At 37.2% G+C, this 26559-nt stretch overlaps 1 protein-coding gene across 2 annotated transcripts in view; it reads left to right on the top strand.

Moving 5' to 3' along the window:
* Positions 1-2216: 2216 nt before the first annotated feature.
* The window catches only part of prdm5.L (PR domain 5 L homeolog), a 75321-nt gene continuing 50978 nt past the window's right edge, over positions 2217-26559 (top strand). The window contains exons 1-8 of one of the 2 annotated variants that reach the window (XM_018251698.2): positions 2217-2648; positions 5895-5978; positions 11779-11901; positions 18678-18855; positions 19624-19798; positions 20211-20303; positions 22061-22182; positions 24872-24951. In XM_018251698.2, coding sequence (XP_018107187.1) covers positions 2556-2648; positions 5895-5978; positions 11779-11901; positions 18678-18855; positions 19624-19798; positions 20211-20303; positions 22061-22182; positions 24872-24951 — 948 coding nt within the window. In that variant the 5' untranslated portion in view covers positions 2217-2555. The remainder of the gene's footprint in view (positions 2649-5894; positions 5979-11778; positions 11902-18677; positions 18856-19623; positions 19799-20210; positions 20304-22060; positions 22183-24871; positions 24952-26559) is intronic. The other variant, XM_018251694.2, reaches the window with a different exon arrangement.

Genomic DNA, 26559 nt, shown 5'->3' with positions numbered 1-26559 from the left:
GCTGCTTTCAAAGTAAAACTCCCAAACTTGGGATATAATTATCTATATCCAACCTACAACCTTTATAAAGAACTCAACCTTTCAGGGAATATTTTGCAACAACATATCCAGAACTAAAAGCCGCATGTGATGATAAACACTAACATCACTCAGCTCCAATTTTGTTGGGGTACCTTGGTTGCTGCCTTCCGCTAGTTTTGGCACATCTGAAGTGCAGATTCCCCATGAACCAGTGCAGGAAAGTATAGGGCAGGTGAGAGAGGCACTTGCCTTGCAGCAATGCAACATTGGTAAGTGTTAGGGTTGTTTTTTCCATATAGGTATGATTAATAAATGTATACTCCAATTTGATCGATTAGTATTTGTGGTAATCCATTTGGGTCAAGTTCTGGTGGGGTTTAGCCTCCTATATTGCTATGGTGTTACGGAATATCAATCTGTTTACCCCAAAATCACAGGCTTAACCATCAGACCATTGACAGTGACATATTTAATATTATTGTAGACCTGCTCAGCAGTACAAAGCATATACCTAGAAGTTGTCACAGGTTTTGAGCTTCAGTCCAAGATCTGTTTACCCCAAAGTCCCTAAGTTACTGAGGAATTCCATGACCATATAAAACCACGAGGTCAAAGGAACTCAGAGGTGACTTCTAATAACCTCATATTTTGTAAAAGGGGTACTATTTATTATAGTACACAAGTTTTAGTGAGTCATGTGACTCACATCACTAAGCTCTGATTATAACCAATGATATCACTAAGCACCGTTTATAAGGATATAATTTACAGGATATTCATGGCTCTTGTGTATTATATGGCTATAAATTACACCATAGCAACTTATTTTTGGTGAAAAGATTTATTGGTGGCCACCTGGCTGGCAAGAGGAATGCTAATGTTATTAAGATAGAAAGATAGGAAGAACAGGATTCTTCCAGAAAATGTGACAAATTAAAGATCACTAAATTTCTTTTGTGCAATTGGTCATTCTTTAAAACCACTGTGCAAAATGTCCATGGATAAAAACCCTGAGAGATAAAAGGGGTCCTAAGGACCATACAAAAGGAAAGGGACAGGACCATGACAGGGCTCGGAAGTGGGATCTGGAAGGCATAGGTTACAAGGGATTGTGGGGGTTTTAGTACAGAACAGGATTAGCTAGAGGGAGTTCAATGGGAGTTAAATGGGCAGAGCATGTGGAGCTAGCGTCATAGCCCTGCCCCTGACATCACGGCCATGTTCGGGGTGCATCACTGTCCTGCCCTGCCTCGTCATGGCCCGCCCCCTGCCCAGATTCCACAGGGCAAAAAGGTGGCAACCCTACCTCATTGGCCTGGTGCCCCTGGCTAGAGCACACAACAAATTGTGGTGCACACAAAGAATTTTGTGTGAAAACTCTAAATTTTGTATTAAAGGAAAATTATACCCCCAAAATGAATACTTAAACAACAGATAGCTTATATCATAATAAATGGCACATACAAATCTTATCAAACTGGTATATATATATTTAAGTAAATATTGCCCTTTTACATCTCTTGCCTTGAACCACCATTCCGTTATAGTCTGTGTGCTGCCTCAGAGATCACCTGACCAGAAATACTACAACTCTAACAGGAAGAAGTGTGGAAGCAAAAGACAAAACTCTGTCTGTTAATTGGCTCATGTGACCTAACAAGTATGGTTTGTTGGTATGTTTGTGTGCACAGTAAATCGTACGATCCCAGGGGGCGGCCCTTATTTTTTAAAATGGCAATTTTCTATTTAGGATTACCCAATGGCACATACTACTAGAAAAGTATATTATTATGAAAATGGTTTATTTACATGAATCAGGGTTCTACATATGAGCTGTTTTATGCAATGTCTTTTTATAGAGACCTACATTGTTTGGGGGGTATACTTTTCCTTTCATTCTGATCTGAGCACACAGGTTTTAAAAACTGGAAGGAATAAGTGGAAAAAGGGATTATAGTATTCACTAAAACTAGTAAACAAGATGGATTTCTTAATTACTTAAACAGCTCTTAATCATTTAAGAAATAAAGTAAAAAGCATTCAGTAAGTGAATAGTAGTAATAGTCTGCTTCTATAAACTCGTTTTAAATGCAGCCCCTTTTCATAACACTCAACGCTTGAAACCTTTTATTTTTACATTTAGTAAGCACTAGACCTCATTTGTCTTTGTTTGGAATGAGAAAACAGACACACACACACACACACACACACACACACACACACATGAACAAGATGCCCTGAGAGAAAGTCTCTCAGTAAAGGAAGCGACGACCCCTGCAAGCTGCATATATTTGGGAAGAGCCAAATTCACAGCCAATAGGAAGCCGATATCCCCCTTCCTATGGTGGAGCGGCCCGTGCAGGAGCCTTGGAGCGCAGAAATGGAGTTCTTAGTCCAATCAAGGAGCCGAAGCGAGTGACTGTTCCACTCGTGCCCTGCAATGACCTAAATGCCCTTCTACCCATCTACCCCCACGGTCCCGTCATTTCATGGTCCCAATGAAGCCAGTTGTAAGACATTAAAAAGCCATAAACATGCTGGGCATGTACGTGCCAGACAGATTTTCCCTGAAGTCTTCCAAAGTCCAAGACGGGATGGGGCTGTATACGAGCAGGCGAGTCAAAAAGGTTTGTCCGATTGAAATTAAGCCGGTCGGGTGTAAAAACTTGAATAGGGGGGTTGAGCAGAGTTATCCGCTGGCAGGAGGCGAGAGCGGCAGTCTGTATACAGGAGACTGGGGTAGAGAGACACGGAATGGAAGATGCCACGTCTACACACAGCACAGAGCGGGGAGGCGCAGCTAGTAGCAGGGTCTAAGGGTCCTGACTTCAAAACCTACACATATAGCTTTTACAGGGGCACCCCGCGACCCTTTGCAATGGTCAAGCCCCTGCTCTGAGCTCGTGCTATGGTATCTATGTGTTTTTAAAGACAGTGCCTGTGTTACCTATAACTTATCGCTTATTTATTACTTGAAAACACTTTTCTGTGTGGCTTAGACATATGCTTTTATTCAGTTCTGGCATTAAAGATTGGTATATCATTGTTATGCCAGCTCTAGTTATTATATTGTGGGTATATTTGTGTTTATCAATGTGTGGGAGCCGATATCCTCTACAGTAATAATACCCTGAAGCTTTATTATATTATCAGCTGTTGGTTAAAATGCATTCATAATCACATAGCTGCCTTTTCATTTTCAGAACAAAGGCGGGCCGCAAGCAAGAACATTTATTGGCAAAATAGGTTAACATAAATGCATCGGTTATGTAATAAAAGGTGCAAACTTTGCTATAGGTCTAGTCACCTATAGCAACCAATCGGAAGGAAGCATTTAGTGGTCCCTTGTTTAAAAGCAAAGGTGTTATTGGTTGCTTTGGGGTACTGCACCTTCTCGAAATGTGTGAGTTATCAGGGGCGATTCTAGCCCTTATGCCGCCTGAGACGGCCTTCTTTTGCCGCCCCCGAACCTCCCCACGGCACTCACGTTTACAGCGCCGGAGAGGGCAGGGGCAGTCCACTTCGCTAAGTGCAGAGAGCACAATTGCACTCTCTGCACTAGAAGAGCCAAATTTCTGGGTTGAAAACTGGAAATTTGGCTCTTCGTTACCAGGAGCAGCATTTTTGCCGCCCCTGGCAACCAGGGGGTCGCTGCCGCCTGAGGCCAGTAGCTCAACTCGCCTCACTGGTGGAGCGCCCCTGTGTGTTATTATATATGGGGATAGTCTACAAGTATTGTGTCTTGATAATTATCCAGATATAGAACAAGCTTTTTTTTTTTTGTTGACATCGCAAAGCATGTCACATTATTTATATGACATGGTGAGTTGAGTTCCACAGTATACATTAGGGAAAGGTAGGGAAATCACGTGACTTCGTAACAAAAGAAGTTTTTTTTGCCACTTTTTCCTTTCCTGCCCATATGCAAATTAGAATTCGGACTCGGTTCAGTATTCGGGCGAATCTTTCACCAAGTATTCGGGGATTCAGCCGAATCGCAAATAGTGGATTCAGTGCATCCCTATATATATATATATATATATATATATTATATCTATATATATATATATATATCTCTATCATGCAGGCAGAGCACACACCATTAGCCAAGAATAGAACCTGGGTGCCAGTCCAAATATAAATAGATACCAAGGTGAGTTGACAGCACTACAAGGAAGTTTTGAGGCAGAGGTTTCAGCAAACAAAATGTAGGTTTATTGGTTCCAACGTTTCAGCTCCACACTGGAACTTCCATCAGGGAAAGTGAAAGACTTTCCCTGATGCAAGTTCCAGTGTTGAACTGAAACATATACACACTAAAAGCTAGCATACAAACTATCCATAATCACTTACTATCTCATAGAACATTTCAGTGACCACTGGAAAGTGCAAAATTTGACCAATTTGACCACTGAAAAAAACATGTGTAACAATTATATCAATCAATGACACTGCAGAGCTGTGTGACAGGAAGGTGGGTAGTCACAGCTATGTAAAGGGATTGGTTTAAACTCCAACCTCCCCAAATTAATTAATGGAACTATGTATATGAACTACTTATAGAGTAAGATCAATTGTGTATATTGGGATCTATTACTGAATTATATAAGCATCTTCTACATGAATGACTAGTTATTGGGCCCACAGCAAAATCATTGGGCCCCTAAACGTTGGTAACAAGAAATTTTCCATGAATATATATCGCAGCTGCTTATCAGTCCCATAGGTCCCCCAATAGTTCCCCTGCCCCCCATCATTTGCAGGGCCTGTTTCCTCTATAGTTACACCCCTGCTTTTCAGTACAATAATTGGTGGGCTTGTATCATAGTAACTGGTGGAAAAAAATACATCCATCAAGATCAAACCTTTTGTCCTAGCAAAACCTGCCATTTTTGTAGTGGACAAAATAGGGGCATGGCCAAAAATGTTGGTACTGTGAACTTTTCTTCATGGGGTTCCTCATATAACCAGTACGGGCCACAAAATTTCTGGTGATGGCCTTGTTTATAATGGGAAGCAGATTGCTGGAGTGTAACTGTTGCTGGAGTGTAACTGTAGTATTATGTTTGCAACCATATCTGGAGATCCAAAAAGCATCAGTAGTTTGCATTAAAGCATTCAAATAGTAAAGCATTTAAATGTTTTAATGCAGATTCTGCGTTTGTACTGCAGGTAGATTCTGGCCAGAGTTTGGCTTTCAAAGTACAGACCCTGTGGTCTTCACATATAAAATATATTACATATGGGCCTAATTGGATACAGTATGCACCCTAAGGTCTCCAGATTTCAAGAGAATTATTAACAGACAGTAACAATAAGGCCTAGGAGCTTTAGATAGGCCTGAGGTGGAGAAAATGTATTTTTGTCTCATGCAGTTAGAAGGAGCTGGCATACCATAGGACATTGGCCAGTCATTCTTTTGGCACTGGGATTTCTGCAAACTCAGAAGTCCTCTGGCAGTTCGATTTAGCACTTTTTTACCCTTGAATGGCCCTGGGCCAGTGGATACGTAATGAAAAAGTCAGCTTTTTGCTAAAAATTTGGCTTTCACTCTGCACATTCACTTTCACACATGCACACCTGCCGGGAAGAAGCAGAAAAAGATTGCTTTGTGGTGTTTGCTCAGGTGCAGTTTTCTGCTAACAGGAGCACTAGCCTATGGTATCAGGTAAGTAACATTTGGCACCCCCATTGATTTCAACTGTAAAGTGATAATCTGTCCATAGTGCTTTTACTCAATTGCCTACTAATTAAGCCATTATTTTTTTTTCAGATGCATGCTTAACTATAGATTATGGTTTATTTCCAATGATGTTGGCATTCCAGTATATGCTGGTTTTGACCAAAATGGGTTTCATTTCTTTCTCTTCTAGGGGGAGAAGTTTGGTCCTTTTGCTGGAGAAAAGCGGATTCCCAATGAGGTGGATGAAGACATAGACAACAGATTAATGTGGGAGGTAAGAACAATATTATTACCTAGTATACTGTATTATTATATCAAGTTAGCATATATATTGCACATATATTAAAAAAAATTTTTAGAACATGGTAGAAAAAGGCCTCGATACAAGGCCAGTGAAGACCATGACCTGTGGTGTGTGGAATACATTCCACTTGGAGAAGACATCGGTCTTCTTATTATCTCCCACGTTATTGCTTTGTTGTACATGGAAAGGGTATGAAGGAGGTGTCAAATACTGCTTTTTCTTTGAGGATCTGGTTTAGCATAGTGCTAAATAGTACTTCCCATAATTTTGGAGCTTCTTCCATAGATTAGTGCGTATTTCATATAATTTCCTCTAGTAAGAAGGAAGCATACATGAACTCTTGTTCACATACTGTTAAAGTTGGAAAAAAATGAAAACATAGTCTGTGTCATTAGTCTCTCATTAGTGTCATTAGTTTCTCAATATGGGTGACTGATGGGGATAGTTTTCAGTGGCCTAACTGGTAGGAATGCACCAAATCCACTATTTTGGGATTCAGCTGAATCCAGAATCCTTTGTAAAAGATTTGGCCGAATACCGAACTGAATTAATTAATGTAAATTATCGGAGCAGGAAGGGCGAAAGAGAACTTTGCATGTTTTTTTGCTTCCTTTTTTAGTAACAAAAAGTCATGGGATGTTAAGGATTTGACTCTGAATCCTACTGAAAAAGGCAGAATCCTGACCAAGTACTGAACCGAATCCTGGATTTGGTGCATCTGTACTGGTTGTACTGGCAGTGAGTTGCCAGATATATGTTGAGCGTAATTGGGGTGTATAAAATCAGGTAGACCGTGTTCCCTTTTGTGTTATAACAATTTCTGGGGGGGGGGGGGTAATTATTGCAATTTTGTGGCAGTGTATGTGCAATGGACAAAAGTAATGAACTATGGTTGTGTCAATGGTTTTTTAATGGAGCGATTTCTTCATTATATGGATTCTTCCCCAAACTGTGATCTGCTTTGTAAATGGGAATTTTTGCAAATGAAAAAAAAAATCGTATTGTTGTTTAAAGGAGAAGGAAAGGCTGGAGACTTTTGGGGGTGCCAAACATTAGGCACCCCCAAGTGATTGTAGCGACTTACCAAAAACCCAGGGCCGGTGCTCCTATCAGGAGAAATCTGCACCGGCCCTGGGTTATAGGAGCGAGCACCACAGAGATATCTACTTCCGTCTTTGGGCAGCTGCGCATTTCCCCGGACTGACGCATGCGCTTTTGAACGAAAAAGCCGACTTTAAAGTTAAAGTTCGGCTTTTAGTTCTAATGCGCATGTGCAGCTGCGCGAAGACAGAAGTAGATCTCTCCATGGTGCTCGCTCCTATAACCCGGGGCCAGTGCAGATTTCTCCCGATGGGAGCACCGGCCCTGGGTTTTTGGTAAGTCGCTACAATCACTTGGGGGTGCCTAACGTTTGGCACCCCCAAGTGTCTCCAGCCTTTCCTTCTCCTTTAATGTTCCCTAATTATAATAAGTCTCTGGATCTTGAAATGCTACTTCCCTACGCAACTTTAATTAGGCACCAAAAGTAACCTCCACAATCCAATCCTCTGGTGCACCCCAGCTCATACAAGGCTGTAGCACATGTACCACATTGCACTGGCACCAAGAACAAGGTACACGGGTACCCTGCTTCTCTGAAGAAGAGGCTGGAGTGACTGAATGTCTAACATAATAGCCAGAACAGTACTTCCTGCTTTGCAGCTCTCTTGGTTTCCACTGATTGGTTACCAAGCAGTAACCAATCAGTGACTTGAGGGGGGGGCACATGGGTCATAATTGTTTGCTTCTGAATCTGAGCTGAATGCTGAGGATCAATTGCAAACTAACTGACAGTTATGTCCCATGTGGCCCCATGTGTCGCTGACTAACTCAGAGTACACTGTACTGTTCCTTTAAGAGGCGTAAGGTGGCAGGAGGCACAGTCTTGTTAGGGTTAGGACAAGGCTGAGCTGCACATATTGTCTCTGCTCTCTGCACCAGATTATAGATCCGATGCTCAGTGCAGAGAGCAGTAAGCCTGTAAGGGAGAAGGGCTCTCTAACTGATTGAGTTCATAAATGTAAAGTCTTGAAGGTGGGTCAAAATTGAGTGTTTATATATAAGGTGGCATAGGTCTAAAAAGTTCTGTGACTACTAGAATGAGACTTTACGACATTAGGGCACATGTTTTTTTTTATCCACAATACAGTGTATTTGCAGCCACCTATAATGTAATGTGTATCTCAAACTAAGTACAATTTCAAATGCTGATGCAAGTTGTTTTAATTGCATTAGTGTGAGTGAGAATTTCAATTGTGTTGAGGCAGTGTTTGTGCCACCAGTAATGGTGTTATCATGCAATTCATTAAGTGCAAGTCCGTTGTATACAGCTGATTCTGGATGATTTTTGAGTGTTGTGTTTAAAGGAGAACTGAACCCTAAAAATTAATATGGCCAACAATGCCATATTTTATATACAGTACTGCACTTATTGACACAGTCTAAAGTTTAGCATCTTAATAGCAGCAATGATCCAGGACTTCAAACTTGTCACAGGGGGTCAGTATGTTGGAGAATGTCTGTGACACTCACATGCTCAGTGGGCTCTGAGCAGCTCAAGCAGAAAATTAGGTTGGCCTGTAATATAAGTTGATTCTACCAGACTGATTATTAAATTCTGATGCTAGTTGCATTGGTGTCTCTGCTGCTTATTATATGTATTAATCACTAGCCCACCTTATATTTTGACATTTATATTCTATATATACCAGTGGTGTCCAAACTTTTTTGCAACGGGGGCCAGATTTGGTGAGGTGAAAATGTGTGGGGGCCGACCATACAGCATATGCACTTTAGATGCCTTATTGAAGAAGGTCAATTAATTGCACTAATAATTCATTGTGGATTATTGATTGACAATCATTTTGGCACAACACACTTTAGTATTAATGATTGAAGTCTAATGAATTATTTATTTATTTAAGCTCTGGCATTTTAGATACCTCAATTAATTGAAGGAGGTTTAATTAATTGCACTAATAATAACAACGACCAACACCTTATTAATCAATATTTTGACCACAAAATACATATAGACAAATACAAGAGTCCTCTGCACTCAACCCATTATCAATATATTTAAGACAGAGGCATTTTGTGCATACAGCTACCAAAAATGCGTTACCCTTTAAACAAAACAGGGATTGTTTGTCCATATATTGCAATATATTTAAACTGGCCAACTACGTCAAAGTCGTCTGATATCTTCTAGTCCTATGCTTAATTTTCATTTATAAAGATGGGGCAAATTTACACCTGGGCAGTTACCCATAGCAACCAATCAATCATTAGCTTGTTTTCATGTTGTTGCAGTGATTGGTTGCTGTGGGTTACTGCCCAGATGCAAATTTAAAAACAAATTGGAGGGCCATACCCATTCTGTGGTTGTCCATTTGCATAGCCATACCATAATCATAGCCTTAAAAATTGTCTGTAGACACTAATGATGTACCATACAAAATACTGTGTCTGTATGATTAAGTTTCTAGTTTGGATTCCCCATCTACCCTCAGTTCAATGTATGCACGACTAATACCATATTATGTATGTCACCAAAGTCAAACCTGCACATGATATCCATTCGTGGTTCCCTGTAGCCCCTGTTTCTATTCAGTCTTGGTTCCCTTCAGTCCCTGCTTCATCTCCAATGCAGAGATTATTCCATGTTGAAAATGCTTACTTTTTTTATGTGTTTTTTAACAGTGTTTTGGCACATGTATATATACGGTATTTAGGGGCCCATTTATTAAATCTCGAATTTATCTGGTCAAGGTTTTTAAGGGGAAAACTAAAATTTTTCGTATAAAAAAAAACTCAAATTTTTATTATACCCCAAAGCTGTTAAAAATCCAAATCCGAAAATACTCCTAGGTCATGTAGAAGTCAATGGCAGATGTCCCTGAAGTTGTTTCCTGACATTGTGATCTGCACTGGATAATCCGATGGTCAGGGGTTTTTGGCCGAAAAAGTTCGAGTTTTCTCAGTGAAAAATTTATAAAATTGAATTTTGAGAGTGTCAGTCGTACAATACAAATTGATGCTCGATTTTGTTGTCTAGTTTTGTCGCTCTGATTTTTTTCATAACATGTTTTCATTTAGTAATATGCAATGTTTAATCACAGCTATCTGAAAATCCTATCTTAATTTTCATTCTGATCTCCTTGCAAATTGATGTATGGCATTCGTAAAATAATTATAACCTTAAAGATTTACATACGTTTTTATGTGTACATTGTGCATTTAAAGAAAACAAGTTATAAATAATATAATATAAATAAGATACTTACAGTTCTAATTTAACTGCAAAAGTGTTGGACTTTGGTTTCAGCTGGAGTATATCATTAATCTGGCCTTGGGATTTGATAGAGACCACTAAGTAAAGTATACGGTCTTCAACCTGCCCAAGGGGTCCATAGACTGTTCTGTTTGTCCTTATGATTTTTATATTATCTATCTGGGCTGGAACATGTAGTATATGGACTTATTAAAGAAATTAAAATGTTATGCAAAAGTGCTATAGTTTATAAAAAAAAAAAAATTTACTTTTTTAATTTGTTTGGAGCAATATAAAATATTCTAAACCAAATTTGCTAAATTTATTTTTTGGTTGTTTCCCGGGATCTTTTTTTTTATTTTTTAATACAGAAAAGAAGGCTTACAATATATTAATAAGGTGACATGTATATGTTCCATTTCTTAAGCTTAGAATTGTAACCTGGTAAGAAAGAAAAACATTTCAAAAGAAAAAGAATGCTTTTCAGGTTATTATTATTACTTGGAAAGAAAGCATGCCCAACAAACTCTAGCCCACTAAATGTGGTTTGGGTTGTTCTTGCTGCTTGATACATTCAGGCTTTGAAGGTATTTCAATTTAGTTTATTGAAGCTAGATTATGGTCTTTTTTTATAATGATTGTAAAAGTTTCAATTACCACATTATCTAAACAAAATCTCAATAGTGACTTGCAGCTGTTCAACCAAAAACATTCTAGAAAAGGTAACATACACTTTTGCTTACAGAAAATTTGAGGCTGGAAAAATCTCAGGAGCCAGGTTGCTCTCAAATGTTTTTTATTGTGGTTGTGGTCAGCCTGTTAATAAATCTCTCCATCTCTGGCAATATCCACAATTTAAAAAATACTATACAATATGTTTCATCTAGTGCAGCCCTAAACTTTAGAAAGCAGGTTTTAAGGTAAATGAATGTTTTGCGTAATATATAATCTAGAGCCTGCGCAGATGAAGTCCTTAAACTGGCGTGTTTTTAAATGCTATAATGAGATGCCTTTATCCAGTTTTTAGTGATGACTAGGATATATACAAAAAGAATTTTAAAATCAAATTGGAAAAACGTTGTCACGGGAAGTTGTGGTAAAAACTTTCAGCAAAAAATTGTTGCATTCATTCTTACAAATTTCACTTTTTAAGAAAAAAAAACACAAGTTGAAAATTCTAGTTTAGAAAAAATATAATGTTGAATAAATACATTTGCCCTTAACTGTATAGGCAAAACAACTTTCTTTTTGCACAGGCTATTTAGCAAAAAATACTGTAAAATATCTGTAAAAATATCTTATCAGATACACCGGATACTGGAAGAATTATTTAATCCATAAATATAAAGTGTAGAAGAACACAAATCATTCTTTCAGTGCAGTGTTTGGCATAAGTGTAGGATTTCCAATTTATTTATGAAATTCAATTTTTAAAAGTTAAATATTTTGATATTTCAGGTCCGGGGAAACAAAGGAGAAGTGCTGTATGTTTTGGATGCAACAAATCCACGTCACTCCAATTGGTTACGATTTGTCCATGAAGCTCCTTCACAAGAGAAGAAGAACTTGGCAGCTATTCAGGTTACTTTACTGAATTTATTGATACTTTTTTTGAAAATGTTGTATAGTATTAATGTTTCCCTGGTGATATTTCATGGCAAAGACATTTGAGCACACAGATCTGATATCACATGCAGTTTGGTTGCACACAGAACATAGAGTGCAATTACAGTGTACAATTGACTCCTATACGGTAAGCTGTAGAAATGTTTACATGCAAAGATCTATTTAAGGACACCTGAACCTCATGTCTATTTCAGTAAGCCTAAACCACTTTTTTATTGCCTGCTGTATTATATTCAAGTTATATTACACAATTCCTGTGGTTTTAAGGGCCTACCAATGATGTCTTTGCCCTGGGCCCACTTGTATCTAAAAAAAAGGCCCTGATGTAAGGTTTTATTCTGGATATAAGTATTTATAAATATACAGATGCTAAATGCTTAAGGAGAAGGAAAGGCGCTCTCTATTTGGGGGTGCCAAAAGTTAGGCACCCCCCATTGATATTATATACTTACCTCATACCCTGAGCCGGTGCTCCTATCAGGAGCAAACTGCACCAGCCCGGGGTTCTTCCAGCGAGCAATCAGACTTCAGCTTCTTCTTTCTTCGCGTGGGTGCGCATGCGCAGTAGTGTGAAAAGCCGTACTTTAAAGAAGAGTTGGTTATTTCGTTCTACTGCGAATGCGTCTGCCCTGAGAAATTTGAAAAAAGAAGACGAAGAAAGCCGAGACCTCCTCACTGAAAGAAACGCCGGACTGGTGCAGTTTTCTCCTGATAGGAGCACCGGCCCTGGGTGTGAGGTAAGTATATATAATCACTCAAGGGTGCCTAACTTTTGGCATCCCCAATTGAATGTGCCATTCCTTGTCTTTTAAGTCTTTCATTGGACAATGAGAGATATGTAATTCTGGTCAACATTTAACTGTTCATTAATTAAAGCAGTATCTAGCTATCTTTCTTTCACTGGGAAGAAAGGCAGTTTTCTATATGTTTTTTTCTGTTTTGGCACTTTTCTAGCTGAGTTTGCACAATTATGCTGGTGATGTCAGGAGTTGCTGCTGAGAATAAATACTATAATCTACACTTGGTAACAAAGCTTGGAGGCAACATTGTACACATCTCTTTTAAAGGACTTCAGTAGCCTATTTCACTGGGGAGCTCCCAAAATGTTAGGCACCCCCTAGTTGAATAAAGATTTATCACAGGGCAGTGCTCCTTTTTGGATAAAACTGCACTAGCACATGTAAAAACTGTCAATGCACTGGCGTTTTCACCTTGGCTCCTAGTAGTCTTTAGCCCTGGTTATTGTTTGTGCATGTGCAGTAGAAAAGTATTACTCTACTTTTACTTTACTGAGCATGCATGATTGTAAACAGCCAGGCACTCCGTATTTAAAGATTAGATTGTTTTTCCACATGCCAGTGCAGTTTTCTCCAAACAGGAGTATGGGCACAGGAAAACATCAACTTTATTCACTAGGGGTAGGGATGCCTAATATTTTGGCAATCTTGTGTTTGTTCAGTAGTTGTTGGGGTGATAAACTGGTAGAAAGAATAAAAATCTGTCTCACAAGGATCTATTAATATGGCTTGTTATATCTAGGTAAAATGATGTGGACAGGCATGTTATCATTGCCATTGTACAATGAAATAAAAAAATTATTTTACACTATTAGCAAACACTTTTTACATATATCAGATATTAAACTCAAAACCTCAGGTCTGCTAGCAGGAATGTTAACCACTGCATTACTATGTCCCGGTCATGATTTTGTAAAATAAATCTACCTTTTCTTCAAAAGGTGAATCTACAGACTACTTTTATTTAAGTTATCACATTAGGGTCTGCAGCTGTCATGAAAATCCCACTTCATTGTATTATACATATTTTTCTATTTGAATGATTAAAACCCATTTCCCAAGCCAAATATGTACAAATTTGCCTAGTACACAGAAGAAGGAACTAATAGAATGACTAGTTAATATAAAACCATACATAATATAATATTATAGCACTGGAAACAGAGCCACTTGTGGTAACATTAAACCACTGATACTGTATTTGTCCATGATAAACCATTAATATTCTGTCTAAAAAATAATTCTGCAGAGATAAAGTATATGCTGTAAAGGTAAAGATTTTTATTTTTGTTGGATTTGTGTTCCTCTAACACTGAAAACCCAAGGGTATGAGGCAGCAATAAAATAAACTTGTAGAGAAAGTGGGACTCAGTGATAAGCTACTTATAGGAATTTATAACTGGTAGTATTGTTTGCTCAGTTCAGCAAATCTACTACAGACTTTCAAACTACAAAGGAAAGATTAACTCGTAATGGAATAATGTTTGTAAATCGTTATATTAATTTGTGTCAAGGTTACCCAGAGGACACAAATACACTCTCTACTTGGTACTGATATTTTTAAAGGATACCAACCGTGATTCAATAAAAACGCAAAACCTTGTTTTAGTACAATACATTTCAGAATCATTTTTTTTTTCATTTTTTTTTTAAATGAAAAAGTTTGCAGTTTTGCTGATCATTGACTAAGCTTTCAAAGTAGCAACTTCCTTTAAATATATAACATGCCTTATGGAACATGCCTTATGGAAACAGTAGTATTTCAGCAATGACATAAAGTTTATTGGATTAACAGAAAATAAATTAGACAGGTGCATAAATTTGGGCATCCCAACAGATATTACATCAATACGTAGTTGATCCTTCTTTTGCAAATGTAACAGCCTCTAGACGCCTCCTATAGCCTTTGATGAGTGTCTGGATTCTGGATGGCAGTATTATTGACCATTAAACATTTAGCATCACAAGTTCACATCACATTTGTACAAAAAGTGTCCATTCCCTTTGCTTTAAAAAAAAATGTTCTGCTTATTTTTTGGAATACTTTTAATTTTGGTGTAATTTTAGATTCTATTTTCTCTACACTGAGTTATAGCAAATTAGGCTAATGATGATGTAACTGTATCAGCACTGGAACTTAGACTAAAAATGTAAATAATAAATACAAGATAAAGAAATACATAAAATAATATAAATTATACAGTGAAATAAAAACTAAACATGTTAAGTCACAAGGTATACAATCTCTTCACAATGTTGAAATACAGTTATGGGATCTGTTATCTGGAAACTGGTTATCCAGAAAGCTCCAAATTATGGAATGGCAATCTCCCAAACATTTAGGCTTAGGAATTTAAGTTGATTTCCAATACCTTGTTATTAGCATTTTCACTGCACATATTAAATCTCAGATTTTAATGTCATGAAATTATTTGTGATGTCTGTAAATAGCTTCAAGTGGATGGTTTATTTTGTATAGTATATAATATTGTGTCTAAAATTGTATTCTGTCACTTCTAAAATATTTTCCTATTCACCTATGAATGCTTCTCTTAGTTCTGTTTTTCCGTTATCTCTAATCCTCGTTATTGCTGAACAAGTGTTGGTGCTGTGGAAGTGATAAGAACTAATTTATAACACCTTTTTAATTTTGAGCCATTTACACAGTGCTATCACAAAAGGAGTATAACAAATTAGAAAGAAATACTATACTATATTGTTAATCTGTAATTGTTCTCTCCTGGGCCTTTTGAGTGCTGGCTCTCAAACTAAACTACAGAAATCCTAGGCAAAACAATTTCCTTATTGTCTTCTGCTCTCCATATCCTGGGATGAATTAGTGACAGAAGAATCTCTGTAGTTTTTGGTGCCCATTGCTTTTTGATGGATGAGTTTAATGTTCTTCTGTGGAGCTTTGATATAACTCTGCTCTAATACAGAGTTAGCTGTGTTTGTCAGGTGAGGAAGTAGCTGGTTCACATACATGTTATAATATTATACCCATTGGTCGCAATGCTTTCCCTGCTTGTGTGCCCTTTAGTGCCAGCCCTAATTTTTCCACATTTAGTGGAATACCTATTTTTTGCGGTTTGTTTTAATATTTGCAATATCGAGTATGCTTTAATTATAGTTTACACTTGCTTCTGGGTTATTCACTTGTTCTCAGACTGCTTGAAGTCATATAATATGTAATGGTGAGTCCCTTTTTTTTTTTTTATTGCAATTACATAATTGCAATTTATGATTTTTTCCTTTTGTTTTTTAAGGCTGAAGCCAGAAGTTGTCCTTGTTCACAGTATAATTGGTTTCTTTAAATGCAAGTCATTCATTTGGGAGTATATAAGGCTCTCTGCTTGAGTGGCATTTAAATGTCAACATTTGTGTTGTGTTATTTCCAGTTTTTGGATCTGGTGTAGTAGTTTCTCTCGTTTGTTTCTTTCTATTTTTAAACATTTTAATTAACTCCCTTCTAACACTTTTGTGTACTTTTCACACTATGGAGGGGATGTTCCCTCAGTACATCTGTCTTGTGTTAACTTGCTTTGTTTATCATTCTGTATATTAACACAGTGTTATATGGGATTTGTTAGGCTGAGGGCATACAGAGCATTGGCTCTGCTGCTCTTAGCCTGTGTTTTTCTTGTAGGCTGAGGGGAGCGGATCCTTTGGTCCAAAAATGCCTGTTTTTCTCCACTCTGTGTGCCCTCTGCGTTTTCTGTTTTGAATCAATGTTTGTTTTATTATTATTAGAAAGAGACTTATACAGGGTAATTTACTTTAAGTAAGTCAGTGTGCAAAATGTTGCGATGCACCGATTCCAGGATTTGGTTCGGGATCCGCCCAAGATTCATCCTTTTTCATCAAGATCCAGATTTTCCCGAATCCATGTGCCTGGCTGGATCCAATCTGAATCCACATGACTTTTTGTCATACAAACAAGGAATTCAAAAATGTCTTAATCATGCGATGCGCATCATTTACATATGCAAATTAGGGTTCCGATTCGATTTGGTATTCTGCCAAATCTTTCACAAAGGATTCAGGATTTGGCCAAATCCCAAAACTGTGGAGTCTGTGCATCCCTAGCAACATGCACAAAAATGTCCTTTTTTGTACGCTTCCCTTCTTCTATGTTGGATTGGCACAGGTCTCTATGCTCTGTTATGGAGCACATATAGCTGCAGCTTCCCCCACAAATATAACACTGCTTGTATTTGGCAGCACTGTATTCATGAGAAGAGCAGACACATAGACATCCTAGCCCATAACTTGCACTTCATTCAGTAAGTGGCAGAGGCCACAGAACACTATGGGGACCTATGGCAGTAGGTGAAGACAAGGCTGGCCAGTGTCCATGATGCTGCAATTTCCCCAGGCATAAGTACTTCATGGATAAGCACTAAGGGGTTATCTCTTGCACACTTGGTGCTCTTACATTACTATCTGCCAGGGATATTGCTGTTCCTTTGACTTGATTTGTGGATGGCCAAGGAGTATTGATCAGTTGCCAGTGAACCAACCTATGTGCATTGTGCCTTTGATCACTTAAAGTCTGATTTAAAGTTCTGCCTTTTCATATGTATTTAGACTCTGGGTATTAATTTAGTACACTGTCAATGAAGGTTATGTTAAATAATAATCTCTACGATTCTGGCCTGGCGCCGCTTGCCCCTTCTTTTGGGCAGTGCAATTCTATAATTTTTGTAACCATTTGACTTTTATAAGTTTAAACAAATTCAGTAGATTACAGCCATTTCTGTGATCTGCAGAAATTAAAATAAAATAAACTCTAACTTGTAAAGAAAAAGAAAAAATTACACGCTCCTTCTTCAAGACCAGTATCTTCGAGAGGATGGTACTTGAGAAATGGTATTTGCAATTTATATTTCAGCGATCAGCGACACATTGGGGCACTCTTATCACACTGTATAATATTATGTGTTAGCCTTTCCTTGTTCTTTAAGTGGTTCAAAAACAAAAAGTTAAATGGCCTAAAATGGGCCAGTCGCAGTATTGTTCTCACAGATTTATCTCTGCCATAAAAAAATGGAAAATTTCAAATCAACTTCATATTTCAGTATCGAAAATTAAAGTATCACAGTGTCAATTCAATAACCCTATACATTAATAGCTAAAAAGTCTTTTTGTGCCCCTTGAGGTAAAATTGGCACACACTCCCAACAGAATTGGATACCCAAAATGTATGCTCCATAATAGGGAGGTTACATGACTCTTATTCTCATGGTAACACGTCTTCTCATTAGTTATGCATGAGGTAGTAGTGTCCATTTCGATTATTAACATTTTTGTGAACTAGTTGAGTTTCAGGCCCAGTTTTTGGGATATGATATTGATATTCCCCAGTGTCACATATGATCATTATAATATGGACATTCTGTGTTTTAAAGGTGTATGATCAAAATGATATCAAAGATAAGTGGCATCTGATAATCCAGTCCCCCAGATACTAAACCTCCAGACTAATGAATGTAGCATGGCCTTGTTTGTAAGCATAGGAACTCCTCGTAACCAGTATTTTATTTTTGAGATTGTAAACGCCCAAGAGGGTATATGGGTCTATTTCTGCGATCCATGTATTGTCCCATAACTCAACCCCTGCTTTTCTTGGTGCACCAGCCCTTTCTTCAATCATTAGTTCAAAGATAAACAAACTGTTAGCTTCCTATACAAACAATCTGCTCCTAGACCAGTCTTGTAGCAAGACAAATGTACCTACAGCTTTCGTACACAGCTCCCTGCTTGAATTTCTAATTCTGTGCACAGGTTAGCCTTTACAATACTAGAACTCTACAGATCTGGCATGACAATAGGGTATTTGTATATAATAATAAAGCACAAAATATAGACGTCTTTGAAAGATCTGTTAAACTTTCTTTAATGGCATTTTCTCCCTTTCACATTTGGTGCTTTCAGGAGGGGGAGAACATATTCTATCTAGCAGTTGATGACATAGAAACAGATACTGAATTACTAATTGGTTACTTGGATAGTGACATGGAAGAAGCTGAAGAAGAAAATACAGAGATTATTAATGTAGTCAGCAAAGAAGAGGATGACAACATAAAAGAAAGTCAGCAGCCATCTGAAAAAGGTGAGAATGCCAATGCTAATCCACGACAGTGCTACCTTTCCTGATTGTCTTTTGAATGAACGGAAATGTGAAATAGTATAACTGAAGAGCAAGTTGTAAGAGATTTAAGTTGTAGTCATACACCTGAAATGCAACTGTTTTATCTATCTCTGTGAAAATGTCCCTATAATCGGCTCACTGGTATGTGCGCCCTAGATTTATATTTACAGTAAACTCATTCAGAGCTTATCTGCTTTACCTTTTCTATCAAACCAATGCACAGATTTCACAGTTGAGGAGCATGTTTTACACCAAGTTAATGTGGTCTGTAGATGCTAATGTCAGTGTATACTGTTTTCTACCTCTACCAAACATGTCCCCACAGTTAGCACATTCTCACAGTTACTCATGAATAGACAAAGTCCCTAAAATACTGGCATACTGGACCTGATAAACATTTGTCTACAGCATATGACCCTAGTGGAAAGTTAATTTTGTCCCTTTCTGTAAACCTGATCCATTCCTGTTTAAACAATATTTATAATGCAAGAGAAAGTCTGACGAATACTGGGATTGTGTGCTAGTTGTGTAAAGTTATCCTTTTTTTTTTTGCATGCATGCATGCATGTCCATTAATATAACATGCTTTTAATTTATTTCTATTATTCCACCATTTAATCCTTTGGCTGTATTTTTGTCTCTTCTTACCTGTTTTGAAAATACATTCCTACAGAGTTTTTTTTTTTTTTTTTTTTAAATTATCAATTAACATTCTTTTACTCTTTACAGAATACGTAACATGTAAGGAGGACCATCGATGTCCTCATTGTGAATCAAGTTTTCCAAGTCAAGAGATTCTGGCAGAACATCTTCAGGCTCTGCATCAGAAGCCTGTTGAAGAGAAAGAATTTAAATGCAGAAACTGTGGCAAGAAATTCCCTGTGAAACAGGCTTTGCAGAGACAGTGTGTATCCAAAATGATGTCCATCATTTAAAATTTCATCTTTTTTTGTGATATTCCATGTACTTGATAGATGATAATCTTAATCCACATATTCTGTACAGGACAAGGCTGTAATAATACAAGTTACTTTGCCTATCTGTAGATTTAAAGATCCGCTGCAGTATAAACCTGCTGATGTGACTGATTTTTAGCTAGATATTGATCGGACAAGTTGTCGGAATACATGTATACAAAAGTTTATTTTACTCAAAGAATGTGAAGCAAACTACAATACATATTTTTTTATAATCCATAGTACATCTAGAAATAATAATGACAAGGTGGACTAGTAATACCATGAATGATACAGTACATTTGCATATTTCTGTATTATTTTAGCAGCCACTAATGCTTTTTGTTTCTGTTCCTTCAGTGTACTCCAGTGTACTGAGAACATTATCCACGGGGACTCTTCAAGCAGTTATCAGTGTTCGGTTTGCAATAGCTCCTTCAGCTCTTCGTTGAGGTTTTGTGTTTGAATTACTGAACAGCTGTCTTATTTCTGGCTATTTTTCTGCATGCCTGCTTCCACGTTTCATAGCCTTCTCTTTTGACACCTAACCAAGAAAAAGAAGCACTTTCTTCCCTTCTGTATAGGTAATTAATAAGCTAAATCCTTACTATGTTGCATGCTTCTGACTTATGTATTCTTTTAATTATTTCAGTAAAGTAACAAATTTATATACGTTTTGGAATGGTTCACATTGCATGAGCTTGCTACTTGTTTCTCATAAAATTGTGTTTTTAAGTAATTCCTCTATGTGTCTAGAGAGAGAGAGAGAGAGAGAGAGAGAGAGAGAGAGAGAGAATATCTCAGTTTTAGCAGGTCAGACTCACTAAATAATACTCTTATTTATTGAGTTTACCTCAAATGCAAAGTCTCAATTTAGTAGTGCTTGTACCCACATGATTGTTTCACTGTATCTAGTAAAATACACAAGAAATATTTGTGCATACTAAGCTCCGAGCATAGCATTGGCATTGGATAATGTATCTGCATCCTTTGTAACCCTATATTCAAGCTGGTCTAATGTTTACATGCATAATTTATTTCAAGATGAATTAACCTCCCCACCCTATGATTTGAAGTCTTAGCATCCCTTAAGAGGGTCCCCTGTCACCTCATCAACTGCACCACTGGTACTTGAATAATAAACACAGGGGTCCCTGGTGCCTTGTCTGTACATGCAAAGTTGCACAGCCAGGTTGACATACGGCATCTTTGCTGTATCTCATCTGATTTTAAGCTTCCTGGTAGCAATTAACACCCAGAAACCCAGAAGCATGCACTCTGCCAAGGAGTCTAAAACCACATATAGCACAGCTAAAGATGGCTGACACCAGCCTATGCATGTAGGGAAAAGGCACCAGGTAATACTTCAATTTTTCAAAGTCTTATTGGTTGGGGAATGGGGTTACTATGCAGGGTTCTAAGAATTGACCGTCACAGAAGTTTCTTATTTTAAATCGTAAACCACAAATAATTACTTGTTGAATTGCTTTTTTTACTGTTTTTCTAAAAATTAAAAACATTTTGAAAAAAAAATAAAAATGAAAAAAGACATTATGGCAGATTTATAAGATATCAAAATGGGAAATCAAACATCTCAGCAGTTTGTCATTTTTCCCCATTTATCAACACGTCAAGAAACTAATATCTTTGTGAATTCAGTAGAAGCATTCCACTGTTCTGAGCACTCAAACACCATTACGTTCTGTGAAGTGATGGTGCCTAGAAGCAGTGTTGAATAGTAACCAAATAATTAATCCCTGATGCAAATCACATGCAGGGAGTAGGAATTTCAGCAGTTAATTTTTTTGCACTGGAACAAATCGTTAGAACATTGATAAAATGGGCCCTATGATTTTGGAACTTTTGTGAAGGTGAAATGCCTCATTAGTTATCTTACAACAGTGCAACACGATTGGGCTGTATAGCGAACCTTGCAGGTGAACTTCCATAAATGACTAGAGCTCATACTAATGTAGGTATACTGTGATGTTTTTAGCAGGGAAGAATTATATTTTATTGTACTTTGTAACAAGGAAACAAAAGAATAGAATATATAAACAACACTTCTGAATACTAATCTGTATTAGGAGTAATGAATGCATGCCCTTTTTTACTACACCCCCGGTGCCACAGCATCCAAACAAACATTTATCACATTGTTTTCTTGTAGTATTCTGTTTCTTAATGCAGTTTTGTTTTGTTTAATATAGTCTGGAGCAGCACAAAGAGGCCTGCAAAGGAGATGCAAGGTTCATTTGCAAGGCTGATAGCTGTGGAAAGAGATTCAGAAGCAAAGATACACTGAAAAAACACAAAGAAAATGTCCATACAGGTGTGCAACATATATATTATCATCGGAAATGCACCAAAATAGCACCGTCAATTATTTATAGTATACTCTTGCTTAGTATCAAATTGTAGTTGACTAATAATTTCAGTTTTTAAACCCACAGTAGTCTCACAGTATGCAGTTTGGCCTGATTAAAATATATTCAAAAGCATGCCCAATATGTTGTTTTGAAATACAAGCTTATACTACACAGTATGTAAACTACAATTGCAGTGTGATTGCAGAAGATGCAGAGATTGTGTTAGAGGTATTTCAAGCCTCCCTGCCCATTGGCCCTTTAAGCATATTATAAAGGTGCACTGACAGATAAGACTTGCTGTAGAGGGCAACCAAAAACTTGCAGTCAAGAGATTCTTCAAGAAGAAATTAAATTCAGGTATCTTTCAGGCACGTTACAACCAACACAGCATTTAAACCATGCATGTTATATGGCTACTAGTCTTAAACATGTATCGTTATTCATCTTTTTCATAAATACAGCTGCATTACAAACTCTACACATAATCAATATTATCTCTCTATATCTATACATAGATTTTTTTTAGTTACCTAGTGGTTGCATGTAGAAAGCAGTTAGTAGAAAAGATGTGTAACAAAAATGGACATATCATATGTTTGGTAATTTCACTGTTCCTATTTAATAATAACATCTTAAAAAAAATTGCTCTACTCTACAAAACAGTATGCTAGATTGCTTATGTCAAACACAGTTTATTCGGTATTACAGCTTTTGAAGGCTTCAAATGTCACTAAGAATGCAAATATTGCAACTGAAAATGCAATATTGTATTTTAATTATGTTTAGATCCACTCCCGTTGGTATTTTCTTAACATTTCTTGTGATAACGGGTGTTGTTTAAAAGAGGGGAGTAGTCAACACTATCTTCCATTATTGGCCCTCCACATGTAGGCCAGAAAAAAATCCTTTCCTTGGTACAACAGAGGTTGGACAACACTGCATTAATTTATACGTTTCTTATCTTTGGTCATGCTGAGCAGAATCCCAGAGTTTGAGTAAAGTCAGCTGGTATAATTGATACAGTATTTTCTAATATTACACAGATGCTGCTGAAGAGATGTATCAACTAATGTAGCAAATTCTAACAGTTCAGAATCTGCACCTGGATTATTGAGCTCAGTGAGTTGCCAGACTGTAACACGAGAGACACAGGCTTTGCCTTTAAAACATTTTATTCCAGCGGAATTCACACACAAGCTTTCGGGGGAAAACCCCTTCCTCAGGTGCACCTGAGGAAGGGGTTTTCCCCCGAAAGCTTGTGTGTGAATTCCGCTGGAATAAAATGTTTTAAAGGCAAAGCCTGAGGATGGTGTGCTTCATATCCTATTATTCAAGATAAGGAATTTGGCTGACTTGGAGGCAGCTTGGGAGTGGATGCAACCTGAAACAGTAAGTGGTGTGCTGAAGAAAACATTGTTTTTTGGACACCAGAGACACAAACATTAAACTTTGAATTTCAATTTTGGAAAAATGGTAAAAAAATGGAAAGCAGTTGAAAAAACTTCTTTATTTATGGTAAACAATCTGAAAACCCCTGAACAAAGGGTTAGGAAGGCGAACAACCCCTTTAAATACAAAATTCAGAGTTTTCTAATTATACAGTTAACTCTACATTCTGAGCTATCATCATTACATTTGCCTTACCAATACTAGGACACAGTCATTGAAAAACTACCAAGGTATGATTAGAAGGTGGATCTATAGTGCTTCAGCTGTTATTGAACTTCACCCTTCCTTTGTCAGAAGGTTAGGTTAGGTTGGTTTTTTGCAATAATAGAAGGTCCACATGTTAGTCAACACTTACTTATGCCATCTTGTTCTAAATTGACCATCTTACTGTTCCTGTACCATACTTCAATCTTCTTGCCTACAACTGGGTAGTGCTCTATTTGGTGTGGGACCCTTGGCAGTTGCTGCCTGAAGAAAGCTCTGTACGGTATTTGTTTTTGGGACCGATGCTACATTAGGTTCGGCCCCAAATCACTACCATTTTGTCTAAACAGATGCATAATAATGATTAGTCTGATTTTTGTTTTCTTTCCTTACACGCAATGTACAGTAGAAAGTCCTCTGATCACTGCTCCTCGTTTCTCTTCATGTAGATTGCTACCTTTTTAAATGTGTCACAAAGGATTATTTGGCAAATACTTTAATAGCATTAGAAATCCTTAAAATGCTTGTGAAATGGCTTCATTAACTAAACATATGTTTTTTTGAAATCAAGTACTGACATCGTTTTTTTTAGCTAACTGTAAGCAAATGCAAATAATTAGAAGCAGCTGATCTTTGGCAGCTTTCCTTTCTGCACAAAATCATCAAGTGATTCACTGCAGCATTCCCTGGATCTAGGATTACTAAAATTCCCTTAAAAACATCCCTATGAAACATACATGTGAGGCATTCCATAGGGTACAACTAAATGCAATAAAACAAACCTTGGACTTGCAAAGGGTTCGTGCTTCAATCTGCCATTCATTTACCTCAAAATCACAAACCTGACCATATGACTAATAAGATTGCTCCTCTGAATGCATAGAATGACATAGTAAAGATATGGGAATGTCACTTTAAGGTTAGGTGGAATTGTGAAGCCTTTCACATTGTATTTCTAGAGTGATGTATGGTTTATTAAGGTTTGTGTTTTTGTTTTAGGAAACGCTAAGAAAAAGCTTATGTGCTCCGTGTGCAATAAGAAATGTTCCTCGTCACTCAATCTACAAGAGCATCGAAAGGTCAGTTAATGACAAGATGTTATGTACTTTCATTAATGTTTATATATAAGGGGCACATTTATTAAGGTTTGAGTTTTTTCCACGAAAATTTGAGTATTCGAGTTTTTCATCAAAACTCACATTTTCGGGTTAAAAAAACCAACTTGATCGATCGAGTTTTTAAAAAAACTAAAAAAAAAAACGTGAATGTTTGAGATTTATTATACCTCGACTCTAGAAATAGCTGGAATCCGCAAATACAGCACCTAAAACCTGAATAAGTCAATGGCAGAGGTCCCTGGAACCATTTAAAATGGTTTACAGCCTGCTTGATGAAAGATTGTTTTAGAGGGTTCGACCGATTCGAGTTTTTTTCCGCCGAAAACACGATCAGTTCTAGTTTTCAGGTTGCGTAACTCGAACTTGTGATTCTAGTTTTTTCTTAAGTAAGATACCATTCGAGTTTCAAGGACTTTTGAGTTTATTCGAGGTAAAAAAACCTCTTAACACTCAACCTTGATAAATAACCCCCTTAATATTGTATGTTTTTTATTTTGCTTAACTCAAGTTTTGCTGGACTAAAAATCACAGTGTACACCAACCTTTTATCAAAGCTTTAGGGTAAGTGGCACATGTTGCCTATTGTCAATTGATGGGAAAATTCAGATTTGGCATTTTCCCCCAATTCTCAAGCTCTTTTTTTACTTTAAAATGCAGGGAAATCTCAAATTAGAATGTCAGGACCAGTAAAATCAAAAAGGGATAATATTTTATTTAAATGTAAAGTTTGTTTCTGTTGATCAAGCGCACACAATTAAACTTAAATTCTTTTTATATGAGAGGAGGTTTCATTCTATAGTCATGTAGACAGCCATGAATGGTGTTTGAACTGTGTTTATCTTTCCATGGGCCAGATTCAATTTGATGAGAAAAGGTTATCTCCTAATTCAATTCCAGATTTCACTAGAGCCAGATGCAATTCAGTGAGAAAAGCCTCTCTCACGGTTTATCACATGAAAATTCAATTTCTCTCCTCAAATTGAATCTCGTCATTGAATCTGGCCCTATGTGAGAATTGTATTCAACACGACTCATATACTATGTAAACATGTGCATTTTGCCATATCCAATGTATATGGTTACCCCTGTTGCAACTATGAAACTATAGTCGTTTTTCTGAAGCAAAAATGCAATTTTTACTAGCTATGGGTAACAACACATTAACCAAAAAATTTCTCCCAGATGCTCCCACACATAATTTTTATTATCTCAATGAGTGTTTTTATTATTGAATTGCATCCGGCTCTATAGAGAAATCTGAAATTATAAGTTTTTCTTATCAAATTGAATCTGGTTCTATATGTTGTATTTCAGTGCACTTGTGTTTTTGTGTTACTGGTCCTTGTAACATAGTTTTCCCATCACAGAACAACAACTCAGCACCATGTCCTCCCTCCTGGTGTTTGATTACAATGCAGTATCATGAAGGCAATATGACACAATAATCTCCATATGTAAGATAACAGTGAGATCTTTGACCTCTTCATTTCCTTGTGTTCTTGCTTTCCTTGATATCCAAAATATGTGTTAGCAACAGCCTAAAATGCACACAGGACTTGTCATTAATGT

This window comes from Xenopus laevis, chromosome 1L (genome assembly GCF_017654675.1).
Source record: "Xenopus laevis strain J_2021 chromosome 1L, Xenopus_laevis_v10.1, whole genome shotgun sequence".
NCBI classification, from domain to species: domain Eukaryota; kingdom Metazoa; phylum Chordata; class Amphibia; order Anura; family Pipidae; genus Xenopus; species Xenopus laevis.
The sequence above is the reverse complement of the archived record's forward strand: the minus strand, read 5'-3'. Positions and strand labels throughout refer to the sequence as shown.